Raw genomic sequence first — 16,656 nt, forward strand, 5'->3', positions numbered from 1 at the left:
GGATGCAAAAATTCTCAACAAGATACTAGCAAATCGAGTTTAACAGTATGTAAAAAGAATTATTCATCATGATTAAGTTGGATTCATTCCTGGGCTGCAGGGCTGGTTCAACATTTGCAAATCAATCAATGTGATACATCACATTAATAAAACAAATGAATAGAACCATATGATCCTGTCAATCAATGCAGAAAAAGCATTTGACAAAATTCAGCATCGTTTCTTAATAAAAACCCTCAAGAAAGTTGGGATAGAAGGAACATACTTAAACATCATAAAAGCCATTTATGGAAAGCCCACAGCTAATATCATCCTCAATGGGGAGAAACTGAGAGGTTTCTCCCTGAGATCAGGAACATGACAGGGATACCACTCTCACCGCTGTTGTTTAACATAGTGTTGGAAGTTCTAGCATCAGCAATCAGACAACAAAAGGAAATCAAAGGCATCAGAATTGGCAAAGATGAAGTCAAGGTTTCACTTTTTGCAGATGACATGATACTGTACATGGAAAACCCAGCAGACTCCACCAAAAGTCTGCTAGAACTGATACATGAATTCAGCAAAGTCGCAGGATACAAAATGAACGTACAGAAATCAGCTGCATGTTTATACACCAATAATGAAGCAACAGAAAGACAAACAAAGAAACTGATCCTGTTCACAATTGCTCCAAGAATCATAAAATATGGGCAGAAATGGGCAGAAAACATGAATAGACACTTCTCCCTTCTATTCTGAACGACAGACTTGCTGGGTAAAGGATTGTTGGCTGCATATTTTTCCTGTTCATCACATTGAAGATTTCCTGCCATTCCTTTCTGGCCTCCTTTCAGTAGATAGGTCTGCTACCACCCTTATGTGTCTACCTTTGTATGTTAAGGCCCGTTTATCCCTAGCTGCTTTCAGAATTTTCTCTTTATCCTTGTATTTTTCCAGTTTCCCTATGATATATCATGCAGAGGATTGATTCAAGTTACATCTGAAGGGAGTTCTCTATGCCTCTTGGATTTCAATGCCTGTTTCCTTCCCCAGATCTGGGAAGTACTCAGCTATGATTCGTTCAAGTATACCTTCAGCCCCTTTCTCTCTCTCTTCTTCTGGAATTCCTATGATAGGGATATTGTTCTGCTTGATTGCATCACTTAGTTCTCTAATTCTCCCCTCATAATCCTGGATTTTTTTATCTCTCTTTTTCTCAGCTTCCTCTTTTTCCATAATTTTATATTCTAATTCACCTATTCTCTCCTCTGCCTCTTCAATCCATGCTGTGGCTACCTCTATTTTATTTTGCACCTCATTTATAGCATTTTTTAATTTATCATGACTATTTTTTAGTCCCTTGATCTCTGTAGCAATTGATTCTCTGCTGTCCTCTATGCTTTTTTTAAGCCAAGCAATTAATTTTATAACTATTACTCTGAATTCTTGTTCGGTTATATTGCTTAAAAGGTTTTGATCAATATATTAGCTGTCGCTACTTCCTGGAATTTCTTTTGAGGAACATTCTTCCATTTCATCATTTTGTCTCGTTTTCTGTCCCTTATACATTTTAAAAGCTTTTTGTCTGCTCTGCACCTGCAAGCACTTCTATATTAAAGGAGGGTCATACACTGCCCAGGTCCTGGCACCTTCAGGAGGTGTTTTTTTGGAGATTGTTACATGCTGTCTATTGTTGTGACTTTGATTATTTTATTACCCTACTCATAGTGATATTTTGGACCCTCTACCAGGACCCTCCACCTGTGCTTTGATTTGTTCCTTGGAGTAGTCGTTTCTTTTTTCCAGCTTTCCCATTTTCTTCCTAGTAGATTCTTTTTTTCTCCCAGGCTCTGCTTTTCAAAGTCCTTTGGCTTCTGAACTTCTTTGTTTGACAGACGTGGGAAGTATGGATCCCCCTACTTCTCCACCATGTTGACCCCTTGCTAACAGATGCACAATATAAATCAAGATAAAGCACAGATGCTCATAGATAGTTCAAGTTTCTGGCGGCTGGATGCTGAGATGCTAAGTGTGGTTCCCGGGGAAGGAGCTGGGTGGCGCCACTCTCACTGGTCTGCTGTGCACTGCCTCTGGACAGATTGCTGCAATCAAATGCTGAATGCTATCTTTGCTTTTCACCTTTTTAGTAAAAGCAAAAGTCCTCTTCAGATTTCTTTCAGTTAGTAAAAGCCTCTGTATATCTTATAGACACTGTTACATTCACTCTTTCAGGACAAAATTGCTAATTTTCTCTATGACTGGAGGTGTGGTTTTGAGTCATATCACAGCTGGAATAAGACTTGTATGCTTCTTGGAGATGAGATGGGGCATGCCACCCCAAAATATGGGACTGCGGCATAATTATTTTCAGTTTAAGGCCTTTGAGATCCTGAAATCATACATCAGCCTAAGGCAGGGCCGCCTGAAAAAAGGAAACTTCAGGGGTCCTAAATACGCCCCAAGAACAATCCTAATCTCTTCTTGGAGGAGAGAAGCCAGCCTCAATCCCAGATGAACTTGGTCCCAAACGGGCACATCTCTGGTCTATTTCCTGAGGGCTCATTCATCTCTCCAAAAAGACATTTGCTTTTCCATAAGCTCCCTACCTACTCCCACTTTCCTGTCTTAAGTGAGGTTTTAGACCCAAGTTCCAAGCAGTCCTGCAAGTCCCCCACGTGTATGCATCATGCACATGCTAATCAGTTTCTGTTTGTTTTTCTCCTGTTGTGTCTCTGGTTAGTCAAATTTACAGGGAAAACAGTCTTCCTCCTCTCCCAGTGTTACCTTCCTTGCTGCATTTCTGGGGTCATCCTTGAAACAAACATTTCCAGGCTCTGGGCCTGGCTTTGACCTTATGATACAAATCTGTGTCAAGCCTAAAAAACACTCTTTCCATAAGTAGGAGAATAAACGTGGCCCAAGGAACTGACTGCCTCACCTTGCTTCCTGTTGACAGGTAAAATGTGGCATGGGAAGGTGTGTCTTCCCAGGAAGCAGTGTGGGACAAGGAGGCAGGTTACACATCTTGGCTCTAACTGCATGTGTATGCAGAGCTCACATCCAACCCTTCCACATGCAGGGCCTTCTCTATCCCACATGGAGGTGGACCCGACCTTCCAGGAGGAACCCACTGTGCTGGGGAGGTGGACCCGACCTTACAAGAGGAGCCCACTGGGTTGGGAAGTGGACATGACCTTCCAGGAGGAGCCCACTGGGTTGGAGAATGGACACGACCTTCCAGGAGGAGCCCACTGGGTCTGGAAGTGGACACGAACTTCTAGGAGGAGCCCACTGGGTTATGGAAGTGGACATGACCTTCCATGAGGAGCCCACTGGGCTGGGCAGGGGCTGGCTGCATGGAGCACTGGGCCTTCCTCCCTCTGACAAATGCTGTCTCCTGGACCAGACTCTGGTCAGGCTTCTCTGAACCCCCTTCTCGACTTGGCCTCGACTTTTTATTTATTATTTATTATTATTTGTATTTATATGTTTATAGAAATATACACATTTTATACCATTTCTTATTTACTTATATTTATATAGCTACAAAATATTTATAAATAGTCCATTTTATTCATATATATAAATATAAGCATTTCAGTAATTGTTTTGCATTTATATATTTACAGAAATATGCATATCTTGTAGCATTTCTTATTTACTTATACTTACATAGATATAAAACTTTTATAAATACTGTATATATATTCCATATTTATATTTATAAAATTAACATTTAATAAATAATGTAAATATTTATATATGTATAGAAATATACACATTGTATAACATATCTTATTTATTTATATAGATACAAAATATTTTAAAATACTTCATGAATATTCCATATTTATATTTATAAATCTAAACTTTTTTTTTTTTTTTTTCAACGTTTATTTTATTTTTTGGGACAGAGAGAGATAGAGCATGAACGGGGGAGGGACAGAGAGAGAGGGAGACACAGAATTGGAAACAGGCTCCAGGCTCTGAGCCATCAGCCCAGAGCCTGACGCGGGGCTCGAACTCACGGACTGTGAGATCGTGACCTGGCTGAAGTCGGACGCTTAACCGACTGCGCCACCCAGGCGCCCCTATAAATCTAAACATTTTAATAAATTTTAACATAAATATTTATATTTATATATGTGTAGAAATATACACATTTTATAGCACTTCTTATTTAGATAGATGAAACATTTTATAAATATTTATAAAAATTCCTTAAGCGTGTTTTTTTAAAAGCAGGCTCCATTCCCCGTGGAGAGCCCAACACAAAGCTCTAACTCACATCCCTGAGATCAAAAGTTGGATGCTAACAGACTGAGCCACCCAGGCGCTCCCAAAATTCCTTATACATTTTTAAAGAATGGTGCACATGATTATGGAAGCTGGAAAATCCCAAGGTTTACAGGGTGTCTGCTGGCTGGAGACCCAGAAGAGTGGATCTGTCGTGTGTCTGTTCATATCCAAGGGGAGGAAGGAAGCTGATGTCCTCTTCAGAACGCCCTCTTTGGGTGGTCAGCCTAATTGGATCAGGCCCACCCACATTAGGGAGTGCCATCTTCTTCCCTCAGTCTGCAGATTCGCTGTGAATGTCATGCAGAACCACCTCATGGACACACCCAGAATCATGCTCACTCCAGGGCCCCATCTAGTGGACATAGGAGAAACCACCACAATGACTTTATTTGGAAAGGGAACAGCTTCAAAACACCTTCTCAGGCTAGCAGGAACCTGGGTTCCACTCTGTGTGTCCTGTTCTCAAAGGACAGTCCCTGCTGTGGACAGGTCCCATTCCTCCTGCATAATTTGGGCTCAAAGATATAAGTATTAGCCTCTCTGGCTGCCCTGAGACTACCTTAAACCAGTGGTTTACAATGACAGAGATGCGTTTTCTCAGGGCTGTGGAGGCCAGGAGTCTGAAGTCAAGATGTCACAGGGCTGTGCTCCCTCTGAAGGCTCAGGAGGGTCCCTTCTGCCTCTCCCAGCTGCCGAGCTCCCAGGCGTTGTGGGTTTGTGGCCTCCATCACCACATGGCTGTCTCAAACCCCCTCCCTTCTCTCATAAAGATCCTCCCTGATCCAGGATGCTCTCACCTCAAGATCCACCCCCAACCTTATCACCTTTGCAAAGACCCCATTTTCACATGAGGCCACATTCTGAGGTCCTGGGTGGGCAAATCCTCTGGGGTCTACAACTGAACTCACTGCAGTTTCTCAGGAGCTGCAAGTGTTTGCCTGGACATCTGCTCGGCAGACATCTGCTCCAAGTTTCCCCAAGTTTTCTTCCTTCCTTCTTCTTTTCCAACACAAGTGCATCCTTCACCATGACCCATGCTGTCCCTACATTGTGATGTTGACCTGTGACTGCCTGATGCCCTTTGAACCCAGGAGGAGCTGGAGGCCCACGTGGACCCCCACAGCTGCCTCTCCACTTTGTGACCCCTCTGTAGGGCACCCTTCTGCCCCCATGAGCCCTGCAGGTGGGCACTGGGAGGCCTGTGCCCCATGGCAGAAGGGCATCATGGGACCACGGGTAGGCTTGGGAGAAATCGGAGGGCATTCCCAGTACAGCAGTGGATGCAGGTGCATCATGGCCACCATGGGGCCCTTACTGTGCATATCCTGGGTCCCCATCTCTAGGGAGCAGCAACACAGCCCTCTGGGGTGGGGGGCATTGGGATGAAATGAGACATTCCCATGTATGTGCAAATGCACACAACTTGCTTAAGGTAGAATCTCTCTTTCATGTCTGGGTGTGAGCACACACACTAACCAACAGAATGTGCACAGAGTGAGTGTTGAGTTACCCTCAAGGTCACATGGGGTCACAGCCCAGGGACCCTCCTTGGGAGAAAGACCCCTTCCATGTCTGGGGGCCAAGTCTTCACTCTACATCAGATCTGGCAGCTGCAGCCAGGGGAGGCACATGATGGACCATCCCAATCCTGTTCATGCCCCCATTAGCCTCTCCTAGCGAGGTCTCAGGGGACCAGCCTCACTGGGGAACCCTGAGCGCTCTCCCCAGGAGCTCGCGGGCTCCTTCCAGCTTCCCTCCATCATCATACCCGTAAGTAGGGTGGAAGCAGCTTCTGGCAGTGGTTTTAGTCTCATCTTCCCTCCATGCTCATGCCTTGTTTGATTCCACATCCACACTTGTGTCTAGTATACTCTCTCTGCCCACATGCCCTGATTCAACCCTGACCAACCTCAGGGAGCCCTGGAGTCTTTGGCTTGGCCTCAATGTAGCTCTGTCTGCACCTACCTGCCATGGTGAGGTGGGAAGACAGAGGCATCCAAGGTAGACCAGATGACTAGGACTTTGTGAGTGTCAGAGAGTGGAGGAGAAGGGGAACTGGGTAGGTAGGAGAGGGGTGTGAACAGGAAGAAGGTGGGAGAGGAGGGGATGAGGAAGGCTAGCATTTATGGAGCAACTACTTCATGTCTGGCACTAGGCTCAACATTAAACATGTGCCCCAAATTCATTTCAGAAAATCACCCCACAGCATGTAATGATGTGGTGTAATAGTCAGCTTGGTCTCTGTAACAAATACCACAGACTGGGAGGTTTAAACAATGCATTTATTTTTTCCCAGTCCTGGGAACTGGAAGCATGAGATCCAGGTGTGGGCAGGGCTGGTTCCTCCTGAGGCCTCTCTCCCTGGCGTCCACACACCATCTCTTCCCTGTGTCCTTACACAGTTGTCCCCTGTGTGTGTCTATGCCCTGATCCCCTCTTTTATTAAGGACCCCAGTCACATGGGATCAGATGGGATCAGGGCCTACCCTAGTGACTTCATTTTACCTGAACCACCTCTGTAAAGCCCCCATCTCCAAATCCAGCCCCGTTCTGAGGCCCTGGGGATTGGAGCTTCAACATGTGAACTGGAGGGGACATGATTCAGCCCATAATATTTTGTCAGTATTTTACAGGGAAGGAAAGTGGAGATAACACAGGATCATCCAGAAAGGTGCACCCTTGTATGTGATCTAGCTGGGACTTAGAATGGATACATCTCCCCCAAATCGGTGACAGGCTGGAGCAGATCATGGGTCTTGCTGGAGGAGGGTTCCCACCCTGTCCTGTCCCTCACCCTGAGGAGGCCCCGAGGCCTCTGGGGCCTGCCGTTCTGAGCAGATGGTCAGGGGGCTGGGGTCGTGTGTCCAGAGGCAGAAGAATGGCCTCAGGGGTGCCGAGAAGGACAGTCCAGAGAACGCGTAGATGAGGGATCCATTGCTCACGCTGTAGAAGGAGATTCTGCCTGCATCACAGTCCAGGAAAACGCCCACACGATGCAGGGGCTCCGAAGGGTGCAGGCGAACTCTTGGGAAGGCAAGCGCCCAGAACCCCTTCTTGTACAGCTCCAGGGCCCAAAGTCCGTGCTGGGGGGACTTGGGGATCCTTCCCTTCCGATCCAAGCTCTCCAGACACACGCCCAGGTTCCAGGCTTTCCTGTGCCCCACCTGGACCTCCCAGTAATACCTCCCAGCTGAGAACTGCTCCAGGCCCAGCACACAGGGGTCCCGGTCGAATCTGCTGGGGGCGTTGGGCAGCTCTTGTTCAAAGAACAGCCGCCTCACAGTCTTCCTGTCCTCAGAGAGAGCGAGCTTGGGGCTTGCAGTGTCGGGGTCCAGGGATGGGCTCACTGCGGGAAGAGGAGAGGATCAGGTTTAGGGGTTGGGGTCCCCACCTATGCTCCTGCATGGAGGTGGAACCGTGCCTCCTTGGGAATCCCTGTGAATCCCCTTTCTCTGTCCAGGATCCTGTGCACACAGGCCATCCCAGAGCAGTGGAGGCGACTCCAGCGGGAGCCAGGGAGAGCCAGGGGGGATTCCTATGAGGGGACAGGGGGGCACACTGTGAGATAGGCATTGCTCCCAGGGCCCTGTGTGTCAGGATGGATGTGGATGTGCATGTGTGTGTGCATATGCACTTGTGTGTGTGGGGGCTATGTGGGCGTGCATGTGAGAGACAGAGACAGGGACAGACACAGGTAGACATAGAGAGAGAGATAGAGAGACAGAGACAGAGAGAGGCAAGGAAAGAGAGAGACAGAGACAGAGAGACAAGGAGAACAAGGAGAGATACACATAGGGAGACACAGGAAGAGAGATCGAGGGAGACTGAGAAAGGTATGGACACAGACAGAGACAGAGGAAGACAGACACAGAGAAAGACACAGGGAGACAGAGATAGAGAGAAAGACATAGGAGGACACGTGAAGAGACAGGGTGACATGAGATGAGGTCACAGGTGCATTGATGCCATTGGACAGCTCTGGGGTCAACCACTGAAGGGGAGATCCCATCTGGAAAACCCTGAGAGACACCTTAGCAGCCTCAAAAACTGAGATGAACACCTTCCAAAACAGATCCCTTCTCTCCTGTCCCACTGTCCTTCTCAGAGCCCTCAGGCCTTCATCATGTCACCTGGGGGAGGGTCTGTCTACACCTGAGAGGCAGGGAGGGTGGGGATCAGCTGGGAGCCCCAGCTGCCTGTGCAGACACCTTCACGACAACAGAAACCTCCTGGCTGGTGTCCACCCTTGCCCATTCAGTAGGCATGCTGCTGGTTGCTGGGGTCTGCATACGATGCCCCAGACACTCATGTTTCCTGACCATCCATCCCTGTCAGCTGGACAGCACACACGCTCTCCTCCTAACAGAACCACAACTTTCTCCCCGGTCTCTACTTCCTTCTGGAAGGAACCCTGCTCCCTTTTGCTTTCCAGCAAAGACTAAATGTTCTCCCCGATTTCTCATTGCTGCTTCCTGAAGTCTGTACCCTCTGCTCCATGCAAACCCTTTCCCTGTAGAGTCTGGGCCATGCAGATTGAGCCCACTCATGTTCATATCTATGATGGCCAAACATGGACTCACTAGCTGAACAATGGGCCCGGCTCCTTCTATTCCAAATTCCCACATCATTAAAAAATATTCATGACAAAAAACAGTTTGAGACTTACAAAGAGGTTGCAAAATACCATACACAATATGCCCATGATAACATCTCATATAGCCCACACTAATAGGATCAAAACCGTACAATTGACATTGATACAAAAATATTCTATAGTGACTTCTTGCACACCTGACTGTGGAGAACCACCTGTGCCCTTGTGCACTGATTCCTCTTGCACACCACCCACACCTGTCACTGGAGCTCATCCTGTGTCCTTGTGTGCTGACTCCTCTTGTACACACCCACACCTGTCCCTGGAGCTCATCCTGTGTCCTTGTGTGCTGACTCTTCTTGCACACCACCCACACCTGTCCCTGGAGCTCATCCTGTGTCCTTGTGTGCTGACTCCTCTTGCACACCACCCACACCTGTCCCTGGAGCACTGCCTGTGTCCTTGTGTGCTAACTCCTCTTGTACACACCCATACCTGTCCCTAGAGCTCATCCTGTGTCCTTGTCCACTGATTCCTCTTGCACACCACCCACACCTGTCTCTGGGGCTCATCCTGTGTCCTTGTGCACTGACTCCTCTTGCACACACTGACACCTGTCCCTGGAGCTCATCCTGTGTCCTGGTGCACTGGCTTCTCTTGAACACCACCCACACCTGTCCCTGGATCTCAGTCTGTGTCCTGTGTACACTGATTCCTCTTGCACACCACCCACACCTGGCTGTGAATCTTCTCCTGTGCTGTCCATCATGTATGCGCTGGACCCTTGCACACCACCCCCCACCTGGCCACAGTGTAGACCTGTGCTCCATCCCATCCACAGCTGCTGACTATCTTCTCTGCATCGTCATTCTCTCACTGGTTTTCTTCCTCCCTTCAGGCTTCAGGCATCTTCACGCCACATGGTTCCTTTTAGGCAACAGGCATGCTCTCCTGCCACGGACCTCAAAGTAAAACCACAGCAAACACAAACAGAACCTTCCCATTCCCCACTCACCAAGTCTTAGCTCAACTACACAGGCAATAAATTTGAGACCTCCCTCCCAGTTCTCTCCACAGGAGACGCCTCTCTTTGTACCATGCTTACCAGTTTTTCTGGGCCATTTTCCCGGGTTCACCTGACTCTACTTCTCAGGTGCACGAAAGTTAATGCTCCTTCAACACACTGCACCTGCACATTTCCACAGTGAAGTCTCCCTTGGCCCTCCCACAACCACTGCTCTAACCTTCAAATACCAGCGTTCTCCAATGCTAGATCTTGGATCTTTCTTCTTTCCCTGTATCTTCCCTTTTTAAAAAATCTTAATTCTTTTCCAAAGAGAAATTTTTAAAGAATAATTTTAGGTGTAGCAAAAAATGTATCACTCACACGTTCAGTTATACCAGATATTTGCCATGGACCCCAATTCCTGTCTCCAGTCCTGATTTCTCCTGAGAGTTCCAGACTCGCATATCCAATGATTCATCTGACGTCCTTAGCAGGATGTCTGAGAACAGCTCAGTCTTAGGAGGTCCATGGTGATTTTCACTTATTTGGCCCAAATCTGCCCCAAACCTTCTGTTAGATGGAGCCAGAAGGGCTAGAGACTTATGCAGCTGGGGGTCACCTTGGGCTGCTCCCTCTGCCTTGCCCCTTCTGAACTCTGCTGCTTGTGGCCCCAGGACCCATCTCGGGGCTGTATCCTCTCCTCCATCAGTGCTGCTCCCCTGCTTACAGGTTCTCACTCATATTGCATGGTGCTTCATGTAAAGTCCAGGCCTCTACCTCAGCCTCCCAGGCTCTGCAGGGGCACACACAAGCCTTCCTGCCCTGTTGGTACATCTTCCACATGCCCAGCTGTCACACACCACAGACCCCACTCTCCCTGCCACAGGGGTGAGTTCACCCCTCCTCGTATAGCTGTGGTCTTGCCATCACCCACTCCTTCATTTAGATGTTGGCACCCCACCATTCCCAGGGGTCTGGACATCCCACTTGAACATGCTCTTGGCCATCCTCCTAGTATTCTGGCTCTTTCCTATCATAGTTATTCCAGATTTAATAATTAAAAAAAACAAATGCTGACTTGTGGCTCACATCCCCACATAGACTCTATGCTCCATGAGGACAGGAGGAAGCTGTACATTCACTAATGGAGGCCAGTTGCTTGCACAGAAGATATCTGGTCATGGTTGTAACTGAATGAATGAATGGAGACTGGCTTCTTTCTGTCTCTTCCTGGGCCCTCACCATGTGGCTGTGGTGGGACAGGTGTCCCCAGATCCCCTACCTGCTTTCATCTGCCCAGCTCGTGGCTCGCAGTACTGCCCCTCCTGTCCTTGGGGGTCTCTCTCCACAGCCAGACTCTCCCCCCATGCTTCCCACCTATATTGTGCCCTAGGGCAGAAAGGCACTGGCTCTGCACTCTCTGTGCTAACAGTGTCCCCACAGTAGCTGTTCCTTGGAAGAGCTAGCTCTCTCGCTGCCCAGGCTCTGCAGCCTGTCTGTCCCTCAGGCAGTAAACAGGAGCTAAGGTCTCTCAGGGCAGCAAAACTTGGTGTTTACAGCCATAGAACCAGCATTTAGCACAGCATTTCTGCACCCTGGAATAGAAAGGAGAACACACGCATACATGCACATGCACACACACACACATGAGTACATGTGCACACACAAATACACATGTGCACGTGGGTGCACACACAAGTACATGTGCACACATGTGTGCAATATGTGTCCACAAGTGCACGTGCACATACAAACACATGCGTGCACACATGTGCACACATATGAACAGACACAAGTGCATGTGCATACACATGCACACATAAATACACATGCACACACTGCACACATGAGAACACATGTGCACTTATGTGCACAAAGCACCACACATGTGCATGTGCACACACTAACAAATGTGCATATGGCACACAGGCACACAGGTGAACACATACATGTATACCATGCACACACAGCACTCACACATACACACATTCATGCACACTGCATACACACATGTGCACACATAAACATTCAGGGAGCAGATGCTTCCAGCCCCTACATAGTCCTCACCATAGATGACGTCCTCTGGCCAGCCTGAAATGAAACAGAAAGATGTGAAACTGTAGGGTTTGCACTGACCAGATGGGGTGAAAGCTCATGTTCTGTGAAGCTAAGTCAAAACAGGATGTAATGAGCTCTCGCAGGGACCCTGTAAAGGAAGAGCAAATATCCCTTCTTCAGTGCCCAAAAAACAATCCAGGTCACTGTATTCCTAGGGAAAGGTTTTGTGGGGCAGGCCTGATGGCCCAGCCTTCCCATGTCTGTCATAAAGACACATCTCTGACCTGTTCCCCAGATTGGGGCCTGACAGCTATGAGCAAGGACACAGGAGGCAGGGAGGAGAGCAGACAGGCGAGTGGAATGATCCATACTGATGATGATCCCCGCGCTCACAACAAGATCCTCTCAGGTGACAGGCTTGCTGCTGTATTTGTTGCTTGAGCATTTTCAGGATGTTGTCATCACCCTCGACTGATAGACTTTCCCAGGTTCAAGCTCACATCTGTCTCCATAGCAGAGACCCGCCAGTCTTCCCCAAGTCACCCAGTGAAGAGCAGCCAAGCACCTCTTAGTGATGGAGGATCTCACTGGGCATATGGTAGGTGGGAAGTCCCTGAGCTGGGGCCTGGGCAGGTCTCTCCCATTCCTCCTGTGCTTGAGGGTACACAAAGGAGGGACTTCATGCTGGGCTCCGCACGAGTGCCCTGGCTGGAAGGGGCACGTCTGTCCCACTGGGGCCTGCTTACCTTGGGACAGCTGTTCCTCTTCTCTGTACAGTTTCTCTTCTTCCAGCTGTACCCTATCCCTGTCCCTCTGATGTTTCCAGAAAAGACATGTGGCTCCAGTTGCTACAAGTCCCACTACAATGAGGATCACAGGCAGCACTGTCCTCCACGCCATTGATGGGAAACTTCTGGACAACTGAGCTAAAAGAGGGTTTGGAGAGGCAAGAATGCCAAGGTAAGAGAGCGCCTGTGTTCTTAGGACACACATGCCACAGGGTTAATGACTCAGGGGGCAGGTGCTTGTGAACTAACCTGACATGACCTGAAAACATGTGTGTGCCTTTGCACAGACAGACATGGACAGACACACAGGAGAGAGATGGTAGACAAATGGCAAAAGGTTAAATACTGAGTGGGTCTGCATTCTGTGTATCATTCCTGCAAATTTTATGAAACTTGAGGTTGTTTAGAAGGAAAATTTTATACAGAGTGAAACTTGGAAGCCCCCAGGTGTCCTTCGGAATGTGAATGCATAAACAGGCTGTGGTTCATCCAGACAAGGGAATACTGTTTACTGCTAATACGAAAGGAGCTATCCGTGCAGTCACTGTGGAGAAGATGATGGACATCCCCCCCCCCAAAATAAAAATAGAACTACCACATCAATCCACTTCTGGGTATTAATCCAAAGAAAACAAAAATATTAACTGAGAAAGATAATGCACCCCTACATTTATTGCAGTGTTATTTACAATAGTCAAGATATGGAAACAGCCCAAGTGTCCACCTATGGATGAAAGGATAAAGAAAAAAATATATATTTGTACAAAGGGCTGCTATTCAGCTATAACCAAGAAGGAAATCCAGGCATTTTCTACAATATGGATGCACCTGAGGGCACTTTGCTAAGTGAAGTTAGACAGGGAAAAATGTATACAGTCTCACAGATAAGTTAAATCTAAAATGAAACAAAACACCATCCAAACCTCCAGAAAACCAGAAAGCCTAGTTTATAGATGCAGAGAACAGATTGGTGGTTTCCAGAGGTGAGAGATCGGGAAGCTAATGGGTGAAGAGGGTCAAAGGTGCAAACTTCCACTTATAAAATAAGACCCAGAGAGGTGACATACAGCATGGAAACTATAGTTAACTACTGTGTTGTATAGCTGGAAGCTGACAGACTAGATCTCACAAGGTCTCATCACAAGGAACTATGGGGAGTATTGGATATTAACTACTGACTGTCTGGGGTGCTCAGAGATCTTGAGGTCGAATGGAGCAGAACACTCACCAGGTAGGTGGCTCTTGGTCTCCATCCTCTCCTGGAGGAGGGGGTTGGAGATAGAGCAAGAGAGGTTCCCCATGCCCCTGTCCCAGACAGTCACATTGGACACCACCTCAAAGAGGCCCGTCGGTGACACTGTGAGGTTGGTCGTGGAAGGTAGGGTCTGTCCCCTGAAGTCTCTCCACTCCACCCGGGGCTCTGGGTACCAGCCCTCCGAGGTGCACTCTGCCCTGATACCTTCATCCCGGCCAGCTCGCACTTGGAGTCTGGGCTCAGAGCCCAACCCTGTGGGAAGAGACAGGCTTTGCAGCCTCTGCAACCATTACCATTTCTTACAGAAAAGCACAGATCCTGAAAATTTCCAGCAGGTATCAGGGTTTTTCAGACTATTTGCTCTGTGTAATATTTATATGCCATATATGCTACCCTCTTCTGAGAAACCACAGAACAAAACAGAAAAGGCCCAGGAAGATCAAATACCTTTCCTGTATTGCAAAATTGGTGTCTTTTCCTGTTTCTCTCTGTATCTCTTTCTGCCTCTTTCCTTCTCTCCATACCTCCATTCCTTTCTTTCTGGGGTCAGTGTGGGTAACAGAAGCCGACTTAGAAAATGAGCCAGGCGCCCAGAACCTGCCTGTTCTAGTGCATTATCGCATTTTGTGGGACACGTGTAGACCGACACAAACACATTAGAGCATGCTGTGGGACGCACTCAGGCCAGGCCCAAACATGTTAGCGCAAGCTGTGGGACAGGCCCAGGCCACCACATATGCGTTAGTGCATGCCGTGGGATCGTTCAGGCTTGGGCCATGATCAGACGATCTGCAGCTGGAGGATAAGTGCTAGGGGAGACCAGAGGCCCTAGTGGCGACCCTTACCTGCCACCCTTAGCCACAGGGTGGTCTCCGCAGATGCCATGCCATCTTTGAACTTGCAGTGGAAGGTCCCATTATCGAACACCATGACATTGTGTATGGTCAGAACAGCTTGTTCTTGGGCCAGCCCGGACATCAGGAAGGTCGTCCTGCCCTTGTACTGCCACATCTGCTCTTCAGGCACATCTTTGCCTTTCTTGCGCAGGTGCACAGCTGGGGACAGCTCCTCCCTGTACCACCTCACCTCCATGTCCTTCACACTGATATTGAGGGACAGATGGCATCGCAGCTTCACACTTTCCCCCACCATAGCCAGGACCGGTTGGCCGGGACCAGAGACAGAGAAATCGGCTTTCCCTTATGAGGTCATAGCAGAAAGCATGGGTTAGGCCAGGTGAGAGGAGACCATGGGCCATCCCCCCCACCGGGCACAGGGTCCCCGCCCTGCACCCCCCCCAGCCTGTGCCCAGTGTCTTCCCCTGCCCACGCCCAGGGGACACCCACCCACACGCAGGTTCTTCAACAACACCCCATGCCTTGTTCAGGGTCCCCAGGGAAGGACTGCTTGGATCCAGTTTAGCCCCCTACTGTGTTCCTGTCCATGCACAGTCTCCCTCCTAACATGGCTCATGGGAGGGCGGGGAGAGTTCTCCTACCGTTTGCAGAGAGGCTGCAGGACAGAAGCTGCAGGAGGAGGAAGATGATGGAGCTGGGTGGAAAGATGTCTCGACCTTGTGTGTTTGCCATGGCTGCTGGAGACAGAGAGGCCTGAGCCCCAGATATTGGAGACAGGGCAGGACTGAGTTAATTTCTGTCTCTCTCGGTTTCTGTCTCTGTCTCCCTCTGTTTCTGTCTCTCTGTCTCTGTCTCTCTCTATCTCTGCCTGTCTCTGTCTCGGTTTCTCTGCCTGTTTCTCTGTCTCTGTATGTTGCTTCTGTCTCTCTCTGTTTATGTCTCTTTCTGTCTTTGTCTCTCTCTGTCTGTGTCTGTCCTGTCTCTCTCTGTTTCTGTCTCTGTCTCTGTCTCTGTCTCTATCTTTTTCTCTCTATCTCTCTGTCTCTGTCTCTCTCTCTGTCTCTCTGTTTCTGTACCTGGCTATCTATGTCTCTATGTGTATCTCTCTGTCTCTGTCTCTCTCTGTGTCTTTTTGTTTCTGTCTCTGTCTCTCTCTGTCTCTGTTCCTGTCTCTGTCTTTATCCTTCTCTGTCTCTGTCTCTCTTGGCTTCTATCTGTCTCACTCTGTGTCTCATCTCTCTCTGTCTCTGTGTGTGTCTCTCTCTGTTTTTGTCTCTGTGTGTCTCTGTTCCTGTCTCTGTCTGTCTCTATCTCAGTTTCTGTCTCTTTCTTTCTTCGTCCCTGTCTGTCTCTGTCTCTTTCCCTCTCCTACTCTATCTCCCTCTGTCTCTCTTTCTTGTTCTCTCTCTCTCTCTCTCTGTCTTGGTGGGGGATGAGTCAACACTGGGAGGCTAACGGAAGTGAAGGAAACATGGCTAGGGGAGAGAAAGGTCCTTTTTCACTATCTTGGCCCCTTTTACTCCTGCACGAGTTGCTTACCCTAGAGACAGAGACACAACAGTGGCCACCTGCTCTTGTGTCCACCTACTTGTGGATGACCTTTCTCTTGTGGTCATGTGTCTGCAAAACACCATGGACACATCCTCCTGTGAACGGGCTCTGTCTCCTCACCTGTTTGTGTAGGAACCTTGCCCGACCTCTGGCTGTGCTCTGTCATGGAAGATGAGCACGCTGGGAGAGAAAAGCCACCCCCTGGTCAGGCGACTCCAAGGCCAGAGTCAACCCCCTTACAGCCCAAGGAAACTTGCAGTTGGAGG

The 16,656-nt window shown here is 48.6% G+C and overlaps 1 protein-coding gene across 3 annotated transcripts in view; it reads right to left on the reverse strand.

Moving 5' to 3' along the window:
• Positions 1-6,573: 6,573 nt before the first annotated feature.
• The window catches only part of LOC144612758 (putative butyrophilin-like protein 10), a 38,504-nt gene continuing 28,421 nt past the window's right edge, over positions 6,574-16,656 (reverse strand). The window contains exons 3-8 of one of the 3 annotated variants that reach the window (XM_078452514.1): positions 15,481-15,573; positions 14,828-15,181; positions 13,956-14,234; positions 12,686-12,865; positions 11,949-11,972; positions 6,574-7,627 (exon numbers count right to left, since the gene is read on the reverse strand). In XM_078452514.1, the coding sequence (XP_078308640.1) occupies positions 7,029-7,627; positions 11,949-11,972; positions 12,686-12,865; positions 13,956-14,234; positions 14,828-15,181; positions 15,481-15,571 (1,527 nt within the window). In that variant the 5' untranslated portion in view covers positions 15,572-15,573 and the 3' untranslated portion in view covers positions 6,574-7,028. Of the gene's footprint in view, positions 7,628-11,948; positions 11,973-12,685; positions 12,866-13,955; positions 14,235-14,827; positions 15,182-15,480; positions 15,593-16,656 lie in introns of all 3 variants that reach the window. The other 2 variants (XM_078452508.1, XM_078452516.1) reach the window with 2 other exon arrangements.

The sequence above is a fragment of the Panthera onca genome, chromosome A1, assembly GCF_046562875.1.
Source record: "Panthera onca isolate mPanOnc1 chromosome A1, mPanOnc1 haplotype 2, whole genome shotgun sequence".
Lineage (NCBI taxonomy): Eukaryota > Metazoa > Chordata > Mammalia > Carnivora > Felidae > Panthera > Panthera onca.